The sequence below is a fragment of the Salmo salar genome, chromosome ssa05, assembly GCF_905237065.1.
Source record: "Salmo salar chromosome ssa05, Ssal_v3.1, whole genome shotgun sequence".
NCBI lineage: Eukaryota > Metazoa > Chordata > Actinopteri > Salmoniformes > Salmonidae > Salmo > Salmo salar.
The window spans coordinates 35,081,556-35,106,201 of NC_059446.1; the positions used below are offsets into that span (position 1 = coordinate 35,081,556).

The 24,646-nt window shown below is 42.3% G+C and overlaps 3 protein-coding genes across 3 annotated transcripts; 2 read left to right on the forward strand and 1 right to left on the reverse strand.

Annotated features, from left to right (window-relative positions):
- The first annotated feature begins 1,447 nt into the window (after positions 1-1,447).
- Positions 1,448-6,089, forward strand: LOC106604712 (fos-related antigen 1). The gene is made up of 5 exons (XM_014199652.2): positions 1,448-1,540; positions 1,630-1,929; positions 2,348-2,605; positions 4,579-4,686; positions 4,854-6,089. The coding sequence occupies exons 2-5, from the start codon at positions 1,798-1,800 to the stop codon at positions 5,403-5,405; spliced, it is 1,050 nt and encodes a 349-aa protein (XP_014055127.1). The 5' UTR covers positions 1,448-1,540; positions 1,630-1,797; the 3' UTR covers positions 5,406-6,089.
- Positions 6,090-7,217: 1,128 nt separating this feature from the next.
- On the reverse strand, positions 7,218-10,058 carry LOC106604713 (coiled-coil domain-containing protein 85B-like). The gene has a single exon (XM_014199654.2). The coding sequence runs from the start codon at positions 8,820-8,822 to the stop codon at positions 8,220-8,222; it is 603 nt and encodes a 200-aa protein (XP_014055129.1). The 5' UTR covers positions 8,823-10,058; the 3' UTR covers positions 7,218-8,219.
- A 10,750-nt stretch (positions 10,059-20,808) lies between these two features.
- On the forward strand, positions 20,809-24,347 carry LOC106604715 (acidic fibroblast growth factor intracellular-binding protein B). The gene is made up of 11 exons (XM_014199655.2): positions 20,809-21,144; positions 21,321-21,405; positions 21,534-21,732; positions 21,824-21,950; positions 22,138-22,238; positions 22,319-22,452; positions 22,615-22,723; positions 22,924-22,987; positions 23,286-23,372; positions 23,541-23,638; positions 24,006-24,347. The coding sequence occupies exons 2-11, from the start codon at positions 21,321-21,323 to the stop codon at positions 24,073-24,075; spliced, it is 1,074 nt and encodes a 357-aa protein (XP_014055130.1). The 5' UTR covers positions 20,809-21,144; the 3' UTR covers positions 24,076-24,347.
- The last annotated feature ends 299 nt before the right edge of the window (positions 24,348-24,646 follow it).

A 24,646-nucleotide genomic window follows, 5' to 3' on the forward strand; every position in this document is an offset into this window, starting at 1 on the left:
AGGGACTGCAGCGGTTCAGTGATATCGCCACTACTAGTGAAACGGAGGCAGTCGCTGCACATTTAGGATTTAAGTATTTTTCTGGAAGCTTTTGGCAGTAGGCTACATAGAAAACCGCCAGCTACTGACACTGCCAAAGACAGTTGAAACAGATGGAGAAATAATTCACATTCAGCGTTCACACAGGCAAACCAAATTCTGATATTTTTGCCATTAATTGGCATTTTGACCAATCACATCACAGCTTTTCCAGAGCTGATCTGATTGGTCAAAAAAACAATTAGTGAAAACGCCTGTCTAACCGCAGCCAAAGTGTCATTCCGCTGACTGACCTCCTTCAGGCAGCGTTCCCTAGATTTATGTGGTCAAGAAAAAGAAAGTGGATGCAAAGTATGGGGCAGAAACTTGTAGATTTCAAAGAGAGCGTGCCTTCCGCTTCTGTTATGGGTTAGCTGACAACATCACCAAAACGATACAAACGCTTCAGTGGGGCAGATGTCCGTGAGTTGTTGTGATTCTGGATGGCCAGATAGCTACCAACAATGACAAGCAACTGCCATGTGGGGAATCGTACGTGAGTCATTTAAACTAGTTTAAGCTTGTTCTTGATTTGTTTTGACTGATTTAATGTCTACTAATATGGCTAAAATTCGCTAACTAGCTAACCAACAACTAACGATGTATTTGAGACAAGTGGTCATTGTGCAAACGTCTTTATGTTTTCAATAAACATTGGAGACGAAATATATAGTTTACATATTGTCACAAATCTAAGCCAACCCCACCTGGTTTGCCCCATAGTTTTGTAGGTTCAGGAGCTGAAGAAATTCGTATTGGCCCCAAAGACCCTCACAAACCTTTACAGATGCACAATTTAGAGCGTCCTGTCCATAGTACGGCAACTGCACCGCCCGCAACCGCAGGGCTCTCCAGGGGGTGGCGCGGTCTGCCCAACTCATCACCGGGGGACACATAAAGCACCCGATGCCACAGGAAGGCCAAAAATATCATGAAGGACATCAACCAACCGAGCCACGGCCTGTTCACCCCTCTATAGTCCTGAAGGTGAGGTCAGTACAGGTGCGTGAAAGCTGGGACCGAGACTGAAAAACAGCTTCTACTGTATTTTAGCCAATGCCACTCCGACATTGCTCATGCTAATATTTATATATTTCTTAATTCCATTCTCTTACTTTTAGATTTGTGTGAATTGTTAGATACTACTGCACTGTTGGAGCTAGGAACACAAGTCTTAAGCAACACCCGCAATAACATCTGCTATATATGTGTATGTGACCAATACAATTTTGATTTGATTTAAACAAACAAAACTGATAATGAGGATTCCCGGGAACACTTGCTGGAGGAAACTCACCATATATGGCCAAATACGTAATTCGCACGTGGTCAGTTACACGCCGAAAACCAGACAACACCATTTCCAGTAATTTGGGAGGGGCGTGGAAAACTATAGTATTGGTTTGGGCGTGTATAATTCTACGATCACTCTATATTTTTCAGTCCAACTGGAATGATCAATGTAAGTAAGGAGTAATTTAAATTTATTTGAGAGAATTTGGTCATACACAAGAACAAGCTTTTCATTACAGTTTCCTTTTCCCCTTTCAGGATTCATATTTTCGGATCCTACCAACTTCCCGCAATAAGGAGGGTTTCCCCAACGTTTGAATAGTGAACGTGAAACTGCTCGAACACTTCATTCACCTCACCGCTTGCTCTTCATAAAACTCCTCTGGATTACTTTACACTCATCGGGATTGCAGTTTACAATCAAAGATGTACCGGAACTTTGGGGACATGGGCCGCGGAGGCAGCTCTACGTACCCCAACAGCGACTCTGGTTCCCCACACACCGGATCGAGCGCTGTATCCCAGGACACCAGCACCTCAACCACTCAACAACATCAGGTAGGCGGCACACATGGGCTATGTTGATGAACTTTAATAAGAGTAATACATTATCATTTTTGTTTAAAGTCTCTCCCCCCCCCCCCATAATTATATTGCTTAATAGTATTAATTGCAGAATATATTAATAATAGAGTAGTAATGGAATAATAATGCCATAAGAAATGTAGTAGGCTAATAATTGTATTATAGCCATGGTGTAAGTCTGATTGTGGGCTTATGTTGAATTTATACACGTGATGGATGTATTTAACCATTAATTCCGTCTATCGAAATTGTTGCCTTTATGTCCTGATACATGCGTATGTCCATGTCAAATATCTGGTTCAAAATAATAGTTTTGTTTTTTAAATCCTTCTGCTTGTCCATAATCTCTTTATGCTAATCTCGGTCTCTCTTTTGCTCTCGCTCTCTTCAGAAGTTCACTGTGGCAGGAGGCAGTCAGTTTGTTCCCAGTCTCAACGACATCACTTCCAACCAAGATCTCCAGTGGTTGGTCGAGCCCTCCTTCATCGGTCCAGCTGGCCCCTCGCGGCCTCCACGTCCTCCTTACCCACCTGCAGCAGGAATGAGGTCCTTCAACCCCTCACCTTCTCAACCATACCTTTACAGACCAGGGGTCATAAGGGCCGCGGCAAGTTCCGGAAGCACGACCAGACGCAGGAACGATGAACATGTAAGAATATGTTTCGTCTTTAGCCAGAAGAGTGTAAAACTCTTATTTCAAAAGGTAGGTAGGCATTGTGCCAGAATGTCGGTGGATATTTGACCAAAATGCAGATGAATCGTAAGGTCACTTATCACAACATGCATTTCGAAGAGGTGGTTGTCTTTGAAGAGGTATAGTTTAGTAGGCCCTAGTGCTGAGTGATTAGTGCTTTTTGAAGTCAGTTCGATTTATAAAAAAATTGTGTGGGCTGAATGCTTTAACACTGAATAAACCAGTTAATAAAAGTCCCATGATGGTTGTGACTTATCACTTATTAATCATAATTTATTCACCTAACTTTACTTTAAAATATTTGTTTTATTTGAAGACTTAATTATTTCATTCCGAGTCATCTCATCTCTGTAGAGCTTTGCTGCCTATGCTGTCTGACAAAATCACTATTTTAATAGTTCTTCAAAATAAATAAGGCATACTTTGACTGCTGAATACCAACTATCAATCACTTAGATCAGGGTTTCCCAAACTCGGGCCCTGACTTAGATCATGTATTTTCAAGCTCGCGAAGCAACTGCTTTCTAGCCCTCTCGATCGCACATTCTCTCTTCTGTCTCCATGTCTGCTCTGCTCAGACCAGACTAGTTTAAGCAGGAGCATAATGGATTATGGTCAAAGTAGTTAATAATTACAACATTTTCTGAGCTAAACTGTAGAATATTGGACTGGTGGAAACTACACCTCCCTAATACATCGGACAGTTCATGCTTCACCTGATTTATCTCTACAGAAGCCGCACATCCAGCTCACAGAAAAAAAAACGAACAAAATGGAATTCAAATAATTGAACCGATTAGTTCCTTAAAAAAAATGGCCATTTTGGTTAATCGCTCTGCACTAGTAGACCCTTTTCCGTGTAGTTGTCTTATTAATAGTGCTACACTGGATACAGATAGAGGCTTAGAATTCCAGCGCTTCGTTGGGACTGAGAGGGGCATGGAAAATGGCAACTAGAGACTTCACAGAGGTGTAGAGACGGATGGCTGAGTCGTCGTCAGTAGTGAGTAATATCCTGTAGTGTCTGTGACTGACTTATACTCCTGACATGGCAGTGAGACATTACCCCACACCCATTCTGTCTGATAGGATGAAAACAAAATTACATAAACAAATATTCTTGAGAGCTCTCTTTTGAATGGGCTAGATTTTTCTGGGGTGAAAATTTGGAAATTCCAGATGATGCAGAGGTTGACCATATCTGTTTTGGTTGACACCTAGGCCTATGTACTTGGGAACAGCTATGCAAACTGACCTGCTTTATAATTGTTTGAGATACGCCACTCATTTGACATTAGTGACTTAATAGGCTAAGTGCTAGAAAATATGAGAGCTTTTATCAGCATGTTTTGATTTTGAGACAAAATATATCTGACGTGCGGGTTCACGAAATGTAAGACGGCAACACATCAAGTAATTATCTAATTGCTTAACTACTAGTAGTAGTACGTTTTTGTTTTCCTTGAGGGTATATGCTTTTTATACCCCTTGGCTATCAGTTACACTTCCAGAATGTGTGGTTGATTGAGCTTGACGGGATGGGAAATGGGCTGTCATGTGACTCAACGCGGCAAGTCATATGACTCATACCTGAGTCACAATGGGGGTCTGAGTGACTCATAACACAGGGGCGGGAAAAAATTGGATGAACAGAAACAAAGAACTGGACAAAATGTTAAATTAAATTGGAGAAAGGGTGTGACAAAAGGCTCATATGTTACAAAATGCCATTGTAAAAGTTTGAATGTAGCGACTCAGTTTATGCACAAGGTGGTAGTATTTCACAACTAAACACATTTTAGTCATCTGCTATTTAGTGCAGTCCCCTTCAATTGAGTTTAGCTAGATGTCTTTCAAGTTGTAGTACATTTTTGTCAAACTTATTTGATGACTATGAAAAAAGTACCAATGTATTTCTCTCACTTTAGTTGTCCCCAGAGGAGTTGGCAAGACGCAGAATTAGGAGGGAGAGGAACAAACAGGCAGCTGCCAAGTGTCGTAACCGCCGACGTGAGCTGACAGACACGCTGCAAAGCGTAAGTTGAATTTAATTTGAAGAGGCTTAGTAACATATTTTTTTTGTTTTAAATCATATCACCCGTTTATAAGACACTCACATTTAATGTTTTAACTACTGTGTTTTTGTGCCAATTGAAGAAAAAAAAATAGATTGACCTTTTCTCTTTCGTTTTCCCTCTCTTAGGAGACAGACGAGTTGGAAGTTAAAAAGTCCCATCTGCAGAAGGAGATTGCTCAACTACAGAAGGAGAAAGAAAAGCTAGAGTTGGTCATAGAGGCCCACCGTCCCATTTGCAAGATCCAGGACTCTGACTCGGATTCTGACCCGAGCTCAGGGCTTCCCTCATTAGGAATTAAAATCGAGCCTGAGGACCTACCACGGTCCTCAGTAAAGAGCCAATCAAAGATTAAGAAGCCCAAACCCCAAATTATTATCCCTGCTCGTCCTGTGACATCCTTTACCGTCCCCACAGAATCTGAGTCCCTTCACACCCCAATTCTTATATCTACTCCATCTCTTACTCCTTTCATGGCTAGTCTGGTCTTCAGTTATCCCTCTGGATCTCAAGACTCCAGTTCCACTATTTCATCCCAGGCTCTGCCATCTTCCTCTCAACAGGATGTGGTCCAGCAGTCTCGAAACCCCCAGCCCTGTAGTATAGCACATCGCCGTAGCAGCAGCAGTGGGGACCAATCAGATCACTCCCTAAACTCCCCTACCATCTTCACACTGTGATTTAACGGGCTTCCATGTTGGGAAAGACTGAGTGACAACACTGACGGTTATGAAGATGACGACGATTATGACAACGACATGGGTGACATACAAAAGCTAACACACTGACACTCACAAAGCATTATGGTGACGCAAACGACTCATATTTAAAGGATTGTATTGTTTATCTATTTTTGTTTTGTTTTCCCTGATGCATTTAACATCTGACTAACTATGTGTTATGCTCAAAACCCAAAAGGTAGAATTGTGCAAATGTTCAAACAAAAATGCATCAACTTTGTGCACTTTGGTAATGGTGATATTTCTGCATTTGAAATGTAGGAACCACATCAATTTACTGAAGCCTTACATGTTCTGTATGAACACTGGCCTTTATTACCTGTAACAACATGGTTGGTTTGGTTTTAGGATGATCATACCTGCATGCCAAGTTGTAATCTTTCATGTATTTTATCTTTATATAAAAAAAATGTATACATATTGTAGTTTAATACAATATAAATTTTAATTTATGCAAAACCGCATTATTCTGGGAACATTTTCAAGACAACTAAGGCAGGACCATGGGAGTAAATATAGACATGTATTGAGTGTGTAGTGTCTCTTTTGACTGTGGGTTTAGTGGGCAGTGCCTTCATTTTGATGTGATCTTACAAAGCTGTACAATAAAAGACTATAAAGACAGTTACGGATGTTGATTTGGTGGTGAAGTGTGTTTGATAACATACTGACGCAAATATCACATTGTCAAGTCCAAACAAATTCTATGCTTTAAAATAGTACAAAAGGGTTAAAGAATATTCATTAGTGTTAAACCAATTAGTTAGTAGTTCCATTTTGAATAGATCCTGTTTCCTGATTGATGTTGCTGCCTAGCAACCTTACAGAAGGGCGTAATGGATGCTGGGGAGGAAAGGGAGTGGAAAACTGGCCATTCCTCTCTGGTTGTCCTTGTAAAATGCAAAGAACTGGATCACTGGCACATGAAAAGAACACAAATTAACATTTCAGATGGGCCGAGTATAAAAGATAATGAGCAAGAAGAGAATGAGGTCACAATGAAACATCTTGGTTTGATTTGAATGGGAAAGCATGTTTACAGTAAGAGGGAGTCCAGGAAAGTAGAGGAGTAGATCATAATGAGAGTCTAGTAAATGGTGATCTGTTTACCATGACCCTGATTCCTCAACATAGGAGTTCTCTTGTTACTGTACTTCTCGCAAATGAAGTGAGTCACTCACTCACACATGGCCCAGAGAGCATATAAATATCGGGGTTAGAAGAGAGGGCCTATGTGTATTCCTCGCTGTCAAAGGAGCTCTCTGTGTTTTGCTAAGTTGATGAAAGTGTTACTGTCCACTCCAGATCTCCTCGCTGTGCAAACAGGTCCAACATCAATGTCAGGCTGTATGACATGGACAGGAACATCAATCAACTGCAGTCTGGAACAAACAGATTGCGAAGATCAATCACTCACGTTACACCGTGTAAAATGGTCTTCCTGCACACACAAAGGTCACAACACGATTGAGTGTTTCAGCCAGTGTATTTAAATGTCTTCAATGCACTACGAGCAGCCCACCAATTAAAGCCCCCCCCCCCCCAAAAAAAAAAATCTTATCCAATCCAGGAGCATGTTCTATATGCACAAAACAGAAATGTGTCATTAATGAAGTAATACTGATAGGTCAAGTTAATGAAGACAATGAGAGAGTAGCTCTACAGAATTACCACAAAACATGAGTTATATTCGGATCCTGACTACTGGCAACTTAAACAGAAAATGTGAAGCAGTTATAATAATAACAATAATAAAGAAATAAAAAGTGTTTATTAGTCGCCAGCATCTATAAATCCATCATCTTGTAAACTCCAGTCTAGACCTACCAGTTTGATACAAAAGTGGCTGGTTGAGAACTGCCTGGGCAGTTCAGTTCTGAGTGAGTTCAGTTCATAGGTGCAGGTGTAAGACACAAACCAGCGGTGCCATGTTTACTGTATTGTACAGCCTAAATTACTGTCTCTCGTGCAATTTCAGTGTGAAACTGAAGGGCAGACAAGACAACGCTGATAATACACAATTTCATTGTTAGTTTGTGATTTCATACACACAGCACTCCAATCCTGACCTGAGGGACTGAATGCATAATCTACATGATTTAAACGTTATTTAAAGGTCTCTCACAAAAAACTCATCCTTCAAATTTTTCACTGCTTTTGGATATCCATGTACTAGTATGGCTCAAATCTGTATTGAGATATGAATCTACAGGGATCCATGGTAGCTTTGTCCAGTGCAATACAGTGAAAAGTAGTCCACTGCCAGGACAGTCCAGTGCATGAGATAACATCCTATCTCAACCTCCTTCCAACAACACCTTCTAATGTTAACCATATACAGTCTCAATCACTGAAAAGAGGAAAACCTCCGACAAGATTGGTCGAAAAAAAATACAAATTGAGAAATTATAATTCCAAAAAAGCTTGATCTTTAGTGTCTAATGTCTCTGTAGGGCTGTCATCTTTCCAGGAAAAAAAAAAACATTTTTATTTTCTCTTCAGGATTCTTTTTCAAGTTTTCGTTAAGACAGCAGCAGGTGGTGAAGGCACACCTGACTGGCTGCCATTCTGGAGATGTTGCTGTATTTAGTGTAATATGCTATCTTCTTAAAAGAATCCCAACAAAGTTTGTGTTCTAGCAATGAATGCTGTTAACAATTATATTCCTACCATGTCAACATATTTCCTCGACCCATATTTCACTGTATCGTGCTTTTTCACTAATCAGTGAAAGTATCCAGCTCTGTTCCATCTTCAGTCATCAGGTGAGCAAACCAGGTGGAGCTGGTCCGGACTACCGACGCTCCCAGTGCTTGAACTTCCATCCCCCAGGTCTCGGGACACCATGCACGGCAGGTTGAGCTCAGTGGATCCACCGGGACTGGAGTCACTCCTGCTGACACACTCCTCCTCCAGGACCAGACAGAGCTCTTTCAGGTCCAGATTCTCCTTCACTAATCCGTCTTGCATGAGCTCTAGGTCGGACAGTTTTTTCAAGTAGCCGCCCAGATCCTCACGCATCACTTTGGCTGCGTGGTGACCGAACAGCTGCCATTCCCGGGCCAGTTTATTCACCTTTAGTCGGTCATCATCAAGAAAACAGCACAAGTCGCGCAGTTCTGTGTTTTCTTCCTGGAGACGCTGGTTGATGGTTTTCAGCTCCCTGATCTCAAGCAGGTGGCCTTGTAATTGTTTGTTGACTTCTTTTATCAGCCGTCCACGCTGGATAAGAGCAGAGATCTTTTCAGACTCCTCTTTACGCAGTCGCCTCACCAGCTCTTCTTTAGAGCAGGCGAGTAAATCCTCGTCAGACATCTTTGACAACTCTCTGTTGTAAATCTCACTGTCACTCCCCATATTGTTTTAGCTGATTGTAATACAATAACCTGAGAAAGAAATGCCTTTCCTGAACTGTAGCCTTCAATTCCTGGGATGCCCTGCAATGGGGCATGTATAGAAAGCTTTTTAGTCTGCCCTGAATTGTGACTATCAACTGTCTCTTTCCCACCGTTGAAGCAAATGTACCGTTGAAGCAAATGTAGGCCAATAGTAATTCTTGTCTTTGCCTATGGATAATGGGAACAGTGCACATGCTTCACATGATCAAATTGACGTTTTTCTATGAGCTATAAAAGGCCCTGAACAAGGTCGCTATTGCTATAACAAAACCAAGCAACAATGGGAATATTTGTTCTATCAAATGTCAATCAATCACTCTCAAATCTCACATGATAATCTGTGATTAGAGGCCTTTATGAAACAAGTGTCCATTACTGTCTGTCCGGTTTCCCCTTTCTTTTCCTTGGTTACCGTCGGCAGGGTGAGGTTTTCATGCTGCTTCAATCCGTTATTTCGTTTTTATTGTAGCTGGCTCGTAATTCTATATCGCAAAACCTTGGACAAAGATATGGCAATGTTCTTTCACTGAGATCTTCACGTTTTATCAGAAAAGACGTGCTGAAGAGCATCTGCGTTCGTTGTCCGAGTAAATGTTGTATTCCCTCTGTTTGGAGGATTTGTTCATGGCATAACATTCATTCCTTTTGATTATGAACCTATGAGAGGCCGTCATTTGAAATTCCCCACAGAAAAACAAACAAACCATAAGGCTTTGAAGTCACTCAAAAAAAATGAATCCAGACTCATGCCTTATTGCGTGGATAACAATGTCCGCCTTCTTCACTGTCACTTATCAAACGGATGTCCCTCTCTCTCAAACTCGGTTTTTCTCTCCACTCTGTGAATTTCTGAAAATGACGCCCATTTAAAAATAATGGGATTGTCCTATTTACTCTCCCCTCACATTAAAAGTAATAGAAGTGTCAAATCATCATCCACAGGCGAGGCTTATCAAAACAACATGGATTAACCCAATAAAAATGTACGAAATCGATACAGACCACTTCTTTGGAAGATATGCTCGGTTTAACATTGAATATAAAAATATACAGTACATTCAAGTAAAAAAACGCGGACTATTATCCTACAGTATGTCTTTATGAGCATTCAAATCTGGTTGAATGATTGCGGTTGTGAAAGAGGCGCTGTAGGAATGCCCCCTCTTCCGAAGCCGTCTCCCCCTCTCCCTTTCCGTTTGGTTTTCCTTTACGGTAAAATAATAGTTTACGTATTGTGTCCAGTGGAAAGAAATTACATCACACATGCAATTTGAGTGCATGTGTTTATAGGCATACTAATTTTCTTTAGTCTGTAGCCTATAACATTTGTGTTCAAATCTATGTATAGACCTAATCTATAAAATACACACAAAAAAATAGGCTATATATCATTGTATCTTTTTAGTCTATCGTTTTTTTAATATTCATTTTTTAAAGACCTCCCGCAGTCTGCACCCCCCAAGCTTTGGCCCTCACACACACACACACACACACACACACACACACACACACACACACACACACACACACACACACACACACACACACACACACACACACACACACACACACACACACACACACACACACACACGCACACACACACACACAGCAGAATATGACACAAAGGCATCAGCATCACACTTTGACGCATAACAAGAAGTGTAGCACAGTTACAGTGTACACAATTTCATATACACAGACAGAAAGTGTGACAAATGGCTTTTCTATGGTTTAAGCTGCGGCATTCGGCTATATCCTTCCGCCCTCCACTTCCTACTCTATTGTTTCAGTGAGGCCTTAACAATATAGGGTGTTAGCCAGGACTGGGGATCGCTTGGGACAGAATCAGGGCACTGTGAGGTTAGCTAACAGAAGGGCTGTAACTGAGAGAGGGAGGGGTTTGGCTGGTTTGCAGTGACTGGTGTAAAACAAAAAGACAGTTGACTATGTAGTTTTTCTCTTTTGTAATTTTGAAAGGACACAGACAGATACAGCAAAAGGAGGATGGGAGGGGTGAGGAGAGGGATTTGGTGAGATTTAGTCAGATTAATCTCTGTGGGGGAAGTGCGTAATGCGCACACACACACCACAATTCCTCATAGTAGCTCTTTACTCTTTACTATTTTATTTGTGTTTATTATTGGAAAATAACTGTTCTGATTTTCCTTTTTAAATAATTTCATTGAGTAATGCGGCGTTCCTAACCAATTGGGAAGACTCTAAATGGATAAAACCCATTTTGGCATGGACATTGCCATTGAGGGCTACCACCATTTTAAAGTAGTCAACTGAGTGTGCAGTCCTGTGGGTGAAGGAAGGATTACATGATTCTATCCGGGTCATCAGGAGGAATCAGTCAATTAATTATTCTTGTGAGCAAACATTCCATAACTGTAGGTGGCAGTAAATCACCAACCGTGGCTTTATACCCATTCAAACAACACACTCTAGATGGCAGTATGCACCCTTTCAGTTTGTTTGCCAACTCATAAAGTAGTAGGAAAAGAAAATGTACTACTTCAAAATGGAGATGGTCTCAATGGCACTGCCCGTGCACCCACAGACATCATAATGGGACATACATCAAGATGATATCGCTACAAACTACAAAACATTATTGTTTAAAAGCAATCTATTAATATGGTTTTTGAACAATATTATTTGTTTAGAAGCATGATAGCTGTACTTTTAGTTTATGGTTGACACAACTTTGTTGGCCATTAGCCAATCGGGCGTTTCCCATCGAGATCCAAGCATGTGAATGCATCCAACTGGTATTTACAACTTCACAATTCCCACCTCCTACTTGGAGCTCAAGGATGATAGATGAGTTACCCACTAGTAATTACCAGTTGGAGGGTGGTTGGTATGAGGTTCTTACCTTGGAATGCAGTGTTTGGTTTTCGCCAGACATAATGGGAACCATCTCAACCAAAAAGTTGACTGAAGTTTGCCAAAAAACACCTGGAAGCACCTGGATGATCATCTAGCCTCTTGGAAGAATGTTCTTTGGACAGATGACACTGCATTCCACAGTAAGAACCTCATACCAACGGTCAAGCATGGTGGTGGTAGTGTGATGATTTGGGGATGCTTTGCGGCCTCAGGACCTGGATGATTTGCCTTAATAAAAGGAACCATGAATTCTGCTCTGTACCAGATAATTCTACAGGAGAATGTCAGGCCATCCGTCTGTGAACTGAAGCTGAAGCGCAGCTGGGTCATGCAGCAAGACAATGATCCAAAACACACAATCAAGCCTACGTGAAAATAGTTAAAAAGCAGAAATTTGACATTGTGGAATGGCCTAGTCAAAGTCCAGAACTAATCCCAATTGAGATGTTGCGACAGGACTTGAAATGAGCAGTTCATTCTTGAAAACCCACAAATATTGCTGAGATAAAGCAGTTCTGCATGCAAGATTGGGACAAAATTACTACAGGAAGCATTTGGTTCCAGTCATTGCAACTAAAGGTGGCACAAGCAGTTATTGAGTGTAAGGGGTGAATTACTTTTTCACATAGGAGCATTGGGTGTTGCATAACTTTGTTAATTAAACAAATAAAATAAGTATACTTATTTTTTGTTATTTGTAAACTCAGATTCCCTTTATCTAATATTAGGTTTTGGTTGAAGATATATATATATATATATATATATATATATATATATATATAGAGAGAGAGAGAGAGAGAGAGAGAGAGAGAGAGAGAGAGAGAGAGAGAGAGAGAGAGAGAGTACCAGTCAAAAGTTTGGACACACCTATTAATTCCAGGGTTTTTCTTTATTTTTTTACTATTTTCTACATTGTAGAATAATAGTGAAGAGATCAAAACGATGAAATAACACATATGGAATCATGTAGTAACCAAAAAAGTGTTAAACAAATCAAAACATATTATGTATATTGTTATCAAAATATTTGATTTTTGATTTTTCAAAGTAGCCACCCTTTGCCTTGATGACAGCTTTGCACACTCTTGGCATTCTCTCAACCAGCTTCATGAGGAATACTTTTCCAACAGTCTTGAAGGAGTTCCCACATATTATATGCTGAGCAGTTGTTGGCTGCTTTTCCATTACTCTGCAGTCCAACTCATCCCAAACCATCTCAATTGGGTTGAAGTCTGCAGTACTCCATCATTCTCCTTCTTGGTCAAATAGCCCTTACACAACCTGGAGGTGTGTTTTAGGTCATTGTCCTGTTGAAAAACAATTGATAGTCCCACTAAACGCAAACCAGATAGGGTGGCGTATCGCTGCAGAATGCTGTGGCAGCCATGCTGGTTAAGTGTGCCTTGAATTCTAAATAAATCACTGACAGTGTCACCAAAAAAGCAACCCCACACCATCACACCTCCTCCTCCATGCTTCACGGTGGGAACCACACATGCAGAGATCATCCGTTCAACTACTCTGCGTTTCACAAAGACAGCGGTTGGAACCAAAAATCTCAAATTTGGACTTTCCACCAGTCTAATGTCAATTGCTCGTGTTTCTTGGACCAAGCAAGTCTCTTCTTATCGGTGTCCTTTAGTAGTGGTTTCTTTACAGCAATTTGACCATGAAGGCCTGATTCATGCAGTCTCCTCTGAACAGTTGATGTTGAGATGTGTCTGTTACTTGAACTCCGGGAAGCATTTATTTTGGGTGCAATCTGAGGTGCAGTTAATTGCTGATTTCTGAGGCTGGTAACTCTAATGAACTTATCCTCTGCAGCAGAGGTAACTCTGGGTCTTCCTTTCCTGTGGCGGTCCTCATGACAGCCAGTTTCATCATAGCTCTTTATGATTTTTGCGACTGCATTTGAAGAAACTTTCAAAGTTCTTGAAATGTTCTGGATTGACTGACCTTCATGTCTTAAAGTAATGATGGACTGTCGTTTCTCTTTGCTTATTTGACCTGTTCTTGCCATAATATGGACTTTGTCTTTTACCAAATAGGGCTATCTTCTGTATACCACCCCTACCTTGTCAGAACACAACTGATTGGCTCAAACGCATTAAGGAAAGAAATTCCACAAATTAACTTTTAACAAGTCACACCTGTTAATTGAAATGCTTTCCAGGTGACTACCTCATGAAGCTGGTTGAGAAAATGCCAAGAGTGTGCAAAGCTGTTATCAAGGCAAAGTGTGGCTACGTTGAAGATTCTAAAATATAAAATATATTTTTATTTGTTTAACACTTTTTTGGTTACTACATGATTCCATATTCATAGTTTTGATCTCTTCACTATTATTCTACAATGTAGAAAAACCCTTGAATGAGTAGGTGTGTCCAAACTTTTGACTGGTACTGTGTATACTCTACCGTTCAAAAGTTTGGGGTCACTTAGAAATGTCCTTATTTTTGAAAGAAAAGCAAATTTTTTGTCCATTAAAATAACATAAAATTCATCAGAAATACAGTGTAGATATTGTTAAAGTGTGTAAATTACTATTGTAGCTTGAAACGGCTGATTTTGAATGGAATATCTACATAGGCGTACAGAGTCCTAGTGAAGAGGTGACTCTGGGATGCTGGCATTCTAGGCAGAGTTGCAAAGAAAAAGCCATATCTCAGACTGGACAGAGGCACTCTGCCTAGAAGGCCAGCATCCTGTAACAGTAAAGCTTCCGTCCCTCTCCTCGCCCCTATCTGGGCTTGAACCAGGGACCCTCAGCACACATTGACAACAGCCACCCTCGAAGCCTCGTTACTCATTGCTCCACAAAAGTCACGGGCCTACAAGCCCTCAGTCCAGCCTCTCTCAGCCTATTGCGGACAGTCTGAGCACTGATGGAGGGATTGTGCGTTCCTGGTGTAACAGGGCAGTTGTTGTTGCCATCCTGTACCTGTGCGGACGATCAGCTGCAGAGCAAGGGGAACAACTACTTCAAGGTCTCAGAGCGAGTGACGTCACCGATTGAAATGCTATTAGCGCGCACCACCGCTAACTAGCTAGCCATTTCACATCGGTTACACTCACCCCCCTTTTGACCTCCTCCTTTTCCGCAGCAACCAGTGATCTGGGTCACGGCACCAATGTAACAGTATAGCTTCTGTCCCTCTCCTCGCCCCTACCTGGGCTTGAACCAGGGACCCTCTGCAGACATCGGCAACAGCCACACTCGAAGCATCATTACCCATCGCTCCACAAAAGCCGCAGCCCTTGCAGAGCAAGGGGAACAACTACTTCAAGGTCTCAGAGCGAGTGATGTCACCGATTGAAACGCTATTAGTGCACACCACCGCTAACTAGCTAGCCATTTCACATCGGGTACACCTCTTTACTGTTGACGTTGAGACTGGTGTTTTGCGGGTAATATTTATTGAAGCTGCCAGTTGAAGACTTTTCAGGACCCTATCTTTCACAGATAATTTGTAAAAATCCAAATAACTTCACAGATCTTCATTGTACAGGGATTAAACACCGTTTCCCATGCTTGTTCAATGAACCATAAACAATTAATGAACATGCACCTGTGGAACGGTCATTAAGACACTAACAGCTTACAGACGGTAGGCAATTAAGGTCACAGTTATGAAAACTTAGGACACTAAAGAGGCCTTTCTACTGACTCTGAAAAACACCAAAAGAAAGACGCCCAGGGTCCCTGCTCATCTGCGTGAACGTGCCTTAGGCATGCTGCAAGGAGGCATGAGGACTGCAGATGTGGCCAGGGCAATACATTTCAATATCAGTACTGTGAGACTCCTAAGACAGCAGGAAGACAGGACGGACAGCTGATCGTCCTCACAGGTACAGGATAGCAACAACAACTGCCCTGTTACACCAGGAACGCACAATCCCTCCATCAGTGCTCAGACTGTCCGCAATAGGCTGAGAGAGGCTGGACTGAGGCCTTGTAGGCCTGTTGTAAGGCAGGTCCTCACTAGACATCACCGGCAACAATGTCGCCTATGGGCACAAACCCACCATCGCTGGACCAGACAGGACTGGCAAAAAGTGCTCTTCACTGACGAGTCGCGGTCTTGTCTCACCAGGGGTGATGGTCGGATTTGCGTTTATCGTCGAAGGAATGAGCGTTACACCGAGGCCTGCACTCTGGGGCGGGATCGATTTGGAAGTGGATGGTCCGTCATGGTCTGGGGCGGTGTGTCACAGCATCATTGGACTGAGCTTGTTGTCATTGCAGGCAATCTCAACGTTGTGCATTACAGGGAAGACATCCTCTTCCCTCATGTTGTACCCTTCCTGCAGGCTCATCCTGACATGACCCTCCAGCATGACAATGCCACCAGCCATACTACTCGTTCTGTGTGTGATTTTCTGCAAGACAGGAATGTCAGTGTTCTTCCATGACCAGCGAAGAGGCCGGATCTTAATCCCATTGAGCACGTCTGGGACCTGTTGGATCGGAGGTTGAGGGCTAGGGCCATTCCCCCCAGAAATGTACGGGAACTGGCAGGTGCCTTGGTGGAAGGGTGGGGTAACATCTCACAGCAAGATTTGGCAAATCTGGTGAAGTCCATGAGGAGGAGATGGACTGCAGTACTTAATGCAGCTGGTGGCCACACCAGATACTGACTGTTACTTTTGATTATTCCATTTCTGCAGTCACATGTCTGTGGAACTTGTTCAGTTTATGTCTCAGTTGTTGAATCTTGTTATGTTCACACAAATATTTACACATGTTAAGTTTGCTGAAAATAAACGCAGTTGACAGTGAGAGGACGTTTCTTTTTTTGCTGAGTTTATATATATGTGGACACCTGCTCATCGAACATCTCATTCTAAAATCATTGGCATTAATATGGAATTGGTCCCCCCTTTGCTGCTGTAACTGCCTCCACTCTTCTGGGAAGGCTTTCCACTAGATGTTGGAACATTGCTGTGGGGACTTGCTTCCATTCAGCCACAAGAGCATAAGTGAGGTTGGGCACTGATTTTGGGCAATTAGGCCTGGCTCACAGTCGGCGTTCCAATTCCTCCCAAAGGTGTTCGACAGGGTTGAAGTCACGGCTCTGTGCAGGCCAGTCAAGTTCTCCCACACTGATCTCGATAAACCATTTCCGTATGGACCTCATGTTGTGCATGGGGGCATTGTCATGCTGAAACAGGAAAGGGTCTTCCCCAAACTGTTCCCACAAAGTTGGATGCACAGGATCGTCTAGAATGTCATTGTATGTTGTAGCGTTAAGATTTCCCTTACTGACACGGTGCCAGCACCAAACCATGAAAAACAGCCCCAGATCATTATTCCTCCTCCACCAAACTTTACAGTTGGCACTATGTTTAGCCTGGACTGATGGTTTCCCATGTGAACAGCATCCAAACTTATCATGTAGGACAATTTTGAAAGACAGAATGAAATTATGAAAGAGGGCATTTTAATGTAAGATATTCATCTTACAACGTTCAGCCCAAACCGAATGGCATTTGGAGTATACAGAAGGTGCTTTAGGTCTTGACTTGGAGGTGTGTCATGTTATCATCATGACTAAACCAGTTGGACATTACAAGCATCTAGCCTAATCTGAATCCTAAAGAAACCCACCCCTCCTCACAGACCCCTTTTTTCTACACGTGACGTTTCTGAGAATACAATGTACCAATTCTAGCTTGGCATGGCAACAGGACCATAATGAAAGCCAGAAAGAAATAATGCAAGGGGCCTTTTTACTGTGCAATATTTCTTGCATTTCCATGACTGATCAAAAAGGATTTTCTCATGGCTCTCTTGTCTCACTGCAGCAGACATATAGTGAGCAATATGTTTAGAACATTGAATCGCAGAAACGCAATAGGCCATATATGGAATAGTGAGAATTGCAATGCATCACGTGTAGGCACCTAAGTATCGTGATATCGTATTGTGAGGTCCCTGGTGATATTCACCCTTTTTTTCATGGTTTGTCACAAACTGTATTCCCACATATACATTTTTAGAAACAACTGCTGTAAAAGACGGGCCTTGTTGTGTTTGTGTCTGTGTATATTCCCTCTGAACTTAAAGGATATTAAAGAACTAAAGAAAAGTGAGAACAGTCTTCTTCAAACAGTATTTTTAACAGCCGGATGTCTAGAGCTCCACGAGGGCTCGGATATCATCTACGCATGAAGTCTTCCTCTCTCTGAAGAAGCCAAAAGCCTTCTCCACCAGATCCTGCTTCTGACTCTTGATGCTGTTCTCCTCACTGTGCAGTCTGAGCAGGCTAGACATTACAGCCTCCACCTTGGAGCTGCTCCTCCAGTTCTCTGAGAGGTTGCTCTCCTCCTCCTCCTCTTCTTCCTGAGGAAACTCCACCAACTCATTGGCATTGATCTGGCCTCTGCGCAGAGGGCGCAGTCTGCTCCTGCTCGGTATGTATGACCTCTGCGCTGCAGAGTCTGCAGTAGACCTGTGTGCACAGTGTGTGGTGACGGGCAAAAGGACAGTCCAGACACACAGCACACTCCTCATCAGAGCCACTGCCCAGCACCAGCCTCGGCATCTCTATCAGATGCCCTCTCAACTCTGCAGGAGTCACAGCTACCACACCTGTGTGTTTAGTGGTCTTGCCCAGTAGGTGTAGCATCAGAACTGTCTCAGCATGACCAGAATAACCAGAACATCCGCATAGTTCCTGAGGAAGGACCCCTCCACCGCGTGCCTGCGGATGGTGGTGCGTCCCTCTTTGCATGCCATCTCCACCTCTTCTATACTGATGCTCCTTTCCGGCAGAGAGAACAGAGGCTGCCCACACACATTGCTGGTCTTTGTACAACGCAGCATGATACACTTCATCAGATCCTGCAGGTTCTGTAGGCCGGTCCTGTCCCCCTATTGTGACAGGTCTCTCTATATGACTCTGTTTTACCATTCTCTCACGTCGAATGGTTTCAGACGCAGAGACGCCACCAGCATCCACAAATCCCTCTGAAATGACAAAAACTTAAACACTAAGTGTTAGTGGAAGGGGATGCAAACAGCCTGGCTAGTCTATGTTAAACAAGGTTATCATGTGATGACAGGGGATGACCTAGTCCAATTAATGGTAGGCTTTATGTGGCTAGAAGGCCTATGTGTAGCTATCTGCAATATTATTACCCCCCCTTTTTTACGCTGCTCCCCTACTGGGAAATCTGAATTTTCCGATTTGATTTTTTAAATATTTTGGCGCAATTACTGTAGCTATATGTGCTTACCTCTATGCGGCACAGACTTCAATCTGTGAGAGTCAATGTGTGCTCACATAGTCTCCGGGCATGATATGGGAGGGGGCAGATGGGACAACGATACAATTGGCATTCTAGCACTGGGATAAAATAATAAAACTATGCAGCTATCAGCAGCTTTAAAAACTGTGATATGCTGTCAAACACAAGCATAAATTACAAATAGTTTGATCAACTGTTCAGCAGTCTTATGGCTTGGGGGTAGAAGCTGTTAAGGAGCCTTTTTGACCTAGATTGGCGCTCCGGTACCGCTTGCTGTGCGGTAGCAGAGAGAACAGTCTATGAATAGGGTGGCTGGAGTCTTTGGACATTTTTAAGGCCTTCCTCTGACACAGGAATCAGGAGGATATAATTATGGTCAGATTTGCCAAATGGAGGGCGAGGGAGAGCTTTGTATGAATCTCTGTGTGTGGAAAAAAGGTGGTCCCTCTGGTTGCACATGTGACATGCTGGTAGAAATGAGGTAAAACTAATTTAAGTTTGCCTGCATTAAGATCCCTGGCCACTAGCAGCGCCGCCTCTGGATAAGCATTTTCTTGTTTGCTTATGGCCTTATACAGCTCGTTGAGTGCCGTCTTAGTGCCAGCATCGGTTTGTGGTGGTAATAGACAGCTACGAAAAATCTTTAAAATCTTTTAAAATAGTTTGGTCTACAGCTTACTCTACCTCAGGCGAGCAAAACCTTAAGACTTCTTTAATATTAGATTTTGCCTACCAGCTGTTATTGACAAATAGACACAGACCACCACCCATTGTCTTACCGGAGGTAGCTGTTCTGTCTTGCCGATGCAAGGAAAACCCAGCCAACTGTATATTATCTATGTCGTCGTTCAGCCACGGCTCAGTAAAACATAAGATATTACTGTTTTTAATGTCCCGTTGGTAGGATAGTCTTTTGTATCACAAAGTGTAATAGATGCAATGTTCCCTCTAAGCTGTGCGTGTGCATTCAGGACTGCCGTGCAGAGCACAGAAGAACTATCAGCCCACAGAGAGAAGCATAAGATTGAACTTCACTCAACTTTCTAGAGTTTTCCCTGTTAGGTAGTTAACACTATCAACATTTCCCTTTACTGTGGCAATTGTGATCGATTAAATGCAATATTAGCCACTTTCAATGCAACATACCGAAAACAAAACTAACTATGTAATAGATTTTCTTGTAGGCAGAACGCATCAGAGTAGGATTCTACTGCTCATGACAGTCTGTAGTCTAGATAGACCAATGCTGCATAACCAATCAGAGCTACAGTAGGCCTATATGCAAATAGACCATTGCCATAAATTAATCTGTGCCATTTACCTAGAACTGGACTGTGTTAACAGCTGTGGTCTTTAGTAATGTGCTTGTTTTGAGATCAAAGCAAAAGCTGCATGTAGGCACCTGTGCACATTTTGTTCATATCCTTTGCTAGTTAGTGACTTATTAGCCCAGTTATAGATCATTTGTAGTCAGAAATAGGGGAGTGATTGCTTCCTACATGAGCACAGAACATGTACATTTCTGTCTTAAAGGGGCAGTGTTGTATTCTGTAACTTAAAGTGGGTACAGCCTCAGGGTTCACAGTAAACGTGCGCTGGAAATTGCACAGAATTTTCACAACGTTCAAGTTTGCTCTCAGCAGACCTAACATTTGCTCAGTGACGTTTTTTTTTTAGGAACATTGAAGGGATGTACACTATAGTTCCTTTGGGGGCGGCAATGCACATATTGGATGCCAACCTATGTTAAACTCCACCGAAGAAGAAGAAGAACCTACGACTCCATCCGCGTGACAAACACGGAAGTGCTCAGCTGCATGGAAGCAAGTCTGTTGTTGACAGGTCTTTTCTGTCGTGTATTTTTTTTTTTAAAGGGCATCACTACAACATTAGCAACGGATGGAAATGTCTCCTGTAGTAAATATATATTTTATAGGAGGTTATTATCCGATATGTTTTTAGATACTAATTCATATTTCACCTGTTTTATCTTGGGTGATAATCGCTGGTCAACTAGCTAGCCACATTAACCAACGTTAATTTACCAATTCTGGACAGGCTATGGATTATTACTCCTAGTTAAAAAACTTGCAGTATAACAATATAGAATATTGGAACTATCATTTAAAAGGGTAAGTATATTCTTGTTTAGTCAGATAATGTATGTAACTTTAATATAATAAGTAGCTAGCTACCTTGACATGATAACTTAGTACAGTAGTTTGGTTAATGCTATTCCACAGGTATTGTGACAAGTTAAATGAAAACTTTGAAGCATATTAAAACAATTTTTCTTGTTTCTGCGTAGATGTCAGTTGAACTTGATGTGTTTGTGGTTAACACCACCATTATGGATGAGGAAGTCTATCAGTTATGGCTGGATGGTTACACAGGTTTGGGCCACAACATTAACCAACTCACACACACAGATATACTAGACACAGTCATCCATCAAAGTTATTTAATCAAATTCTCTATGATGTAAACCGTGAATCTTGTTACTTTTCTGCCCCATCCTCAGTGAATGATGCTGTGAAGGTTCGTATGGAGGGAGGGGTATTGGAGGGGTGTGAGGCCAGTGCTGAGGTTCTGCACAGTGACACCATGGACCAGTACAGAACCTTCCAGATGTGTGAGCGCCTCCTACACAGCCCTATCAAGCTGGCCAATCAGTTGTTGTTCCAGATCCCACCTCATCGCCAGGCCATGCTCATAGAGAGGTGCTCCACCAACTCCTGATACACATCTTTATATCTTATCTTCCTCTGCCTTAAACGTCACCTAATCTGTCTGTCTCTCCTCTGTGTAAAGGTACTATGCGTTCGATAGCGTGTTTGTGCGTGAGGTCCTTGGGAAGAAACTCTCAAAGGGGACCAAGAAGGACCTTGATGACGTCAGTGCAAAGACTGGTGTCACACTGAAGAGCTGCAGGCGGCAGGTAGCAAAAACCTAAGACGGACTCTCCCAATAACAATGACTATATCTCTGACCTGTAACATTAGTGAAACTGACCTGCCTGTACAGATTCTATGAGCTACAGAGCTCTAGACATTGCAATTTTAAGGCCAAATGTACCTGTTTTTCTACCTGTGGACTTTTCTGAATTATCACCTTTTTCCTCCTAGTTTGATAACTTCAAGCGTGTATTCAAAGTTGTGGAGGAACTGAAGGGACCCCTGGTGGAGAACATTCGTCAGCACTTCCTTCTCTCTGAGAAGCTGGCCAGGTAAGAGTAGAAAATAGTGGAATTTAAATCTTGTATCCATTTCTTGAATTTTTATAAAACTCCCCTGTGTCTCTTCTCAGGGATTACGCTGCCATCGTTTTCTTTGCCAACAATCGCTTTGAGACAGGGAAGAAGAAGCTGCACTATCTTACATTCCAGGACTTTGCCTTCTGTGCAGGGCAGCTCATCAGCAACTGGACTGTGGGAGCATTGGGTGAGTCCCTGCTCTATCAGATCTGCAGTTGTGCAGTGCAATCAGTCCTGGTTCCTTATGAGACCCGCATTATAATTTGAAGTTCTGCAAACAATTATACGATCCCAGCACTGTAATATAATATGGCAGAATCAGAGGTCTGAAGTAGTTTTGTCTTCTCAGATAACATGGTGGAAGACATGGATGTGGATCTTGAGAAGGAGTTCTTACAAGATCTAAAAGAACTGAAGATTTTAATCACTGACAGGGATCTGCTGGACCAGCACAAGAGGCATGAGAGTGTGGTTGATTTGTTATTGATCGCCTGATGTGTATGTTATTGATTGGTTTTCTTCAAGTTCCTGTCAAGAATTCACAAAGATGTTTATTTCTCTCCATATTATGCGTGTTCTATTATTATGAATGATAATATTTGGTAAGATCCCTCATGCCCTTGCTCCTGATTTCCCTCGTCCCCTCTGCTCCACTCAGTTTGGTGTGCACGGCTCTCCGGGGGAAGACCAAAGCATTTAATGAGATGGAAGCCAACTTCAAGGTGAGTGACAACACATGCTGGTGTTTACCCAACATGGCTGCTATAGCTAAAACAGACCACCCAGTTTCGTAGGGGATGTCCAGCCTACTACAACAATCTGTAAATCAGTCAATAGTAAGTGTGGTAACCATGGTTATATGGGGTGAAATGTGCATGTACATTGTCTAATTCAATCAGTTCACTTGAGTTGAATTATTTCTAAACTGCAGTATCAATTATTTCTAAACTGCAGTATCAAAAAGCTTTTCATTGTTTGATAATTACTTGAAACAAACTCTTCTCTCTATTTTCGCCATAGAATCTCTCCAGAGGCCTTGTCAACATTGCTGCCAAACTAACCAACACAAAAGAAGTCAGAGACTTCTTCATTGATCTGGTGGAAAAGGTACATTTATAGATCATTAGTAGTGTAGTAGTACATCCTTCGTCTCTATATTCAACACTGGCTCTGGGTTATGAGGCCAATACGGTCTACAGACATTTGTGCTACCCATGAGACTGTGATGTCATCTTTCTCCCTCCCTCCCTCCCTCCCTCCCTCCCTCCCTGCCAGTTTATTGAGCCGTGTCGGTCAGACAAATGGACAGCAGGAGACATGAGGCTCTACCTCACTCACTACACTAACTCTGCACACATACTCGACACATTCAAGTGAGTATAATATAATTGTTATACATATTGTGCTGTCTGGCACTCATCAAGGTCACATAGGCTGTTTTTATGTTTTTCTTCATATTCACATCCCAGTTGTCACCAGTGGGTGTCACTGCATCTCCCTCCACGTTTCTTTAAACTATAGTTACCTTGTTTCTCGCGCAGCCATTCTGGAATGTAGTTAACGGTTTACACAACCCTGCACCACGACACACTCAGCAAAGACATATTCATCGGACAACCATGATTAAACATAGGCCTCTCCTTAAAGTGAATGAACAAATATCGCTCCATATTATGAACCTTGGCCAGTTCTCATAATGAGAATTTGTCTTGAGCCTTCTCTCTTCCTCCTCTCTCTCAGACACCAGGTAGTGTGGGACAGGTACATGGGAGTGATAAAAAGCTGCATCCTCAAAATGTACCATGACTGAGACGTAGACCTCGCTCAACTGTCCACTCGGAACTTTCTGTCCTCTTTTATATCGGAGTCATGTCTTCTTTCTGTCTGCAGTCATCATGTAAATCCTCCTCTCTGTCTGTCAGATGCCTTCCTCCTCTAATGCCAGTGCCCACATTTCTCCGTCCTTCATGCCGTTATGCAGAATTTACTCCCCCTCTGTCTCTTCTGATGACCTACTTTGCAATGTCATCATGTATATCACCTCATTTGTATTGTAAATAAAGTCAACTAGTTTTATACCGACGGTGTCTCTGTGCTGATTGTATTGCAGATCTGTGAAGGAGATAAGGTGTGTATTTGGGAATATGTTGTGAGTGCTTGTTTGTGTTACAATGTCAGATGGAAAGTACTACGATTTAAAAAACTGACTCTCACACACCCCAGTATGGATGAATGAATATGGGTAATGACTATATTGGGAATGCATCTGCACAGTAAAATTAAGCCAAAGCGAATTAGAGTGGATTATGAAATGAGAAGACCGTAGTGAATTGTGTCTGTGTGTGGCCACTGGGGGTTGGGAAGCAGCAACGGGAGGTGGC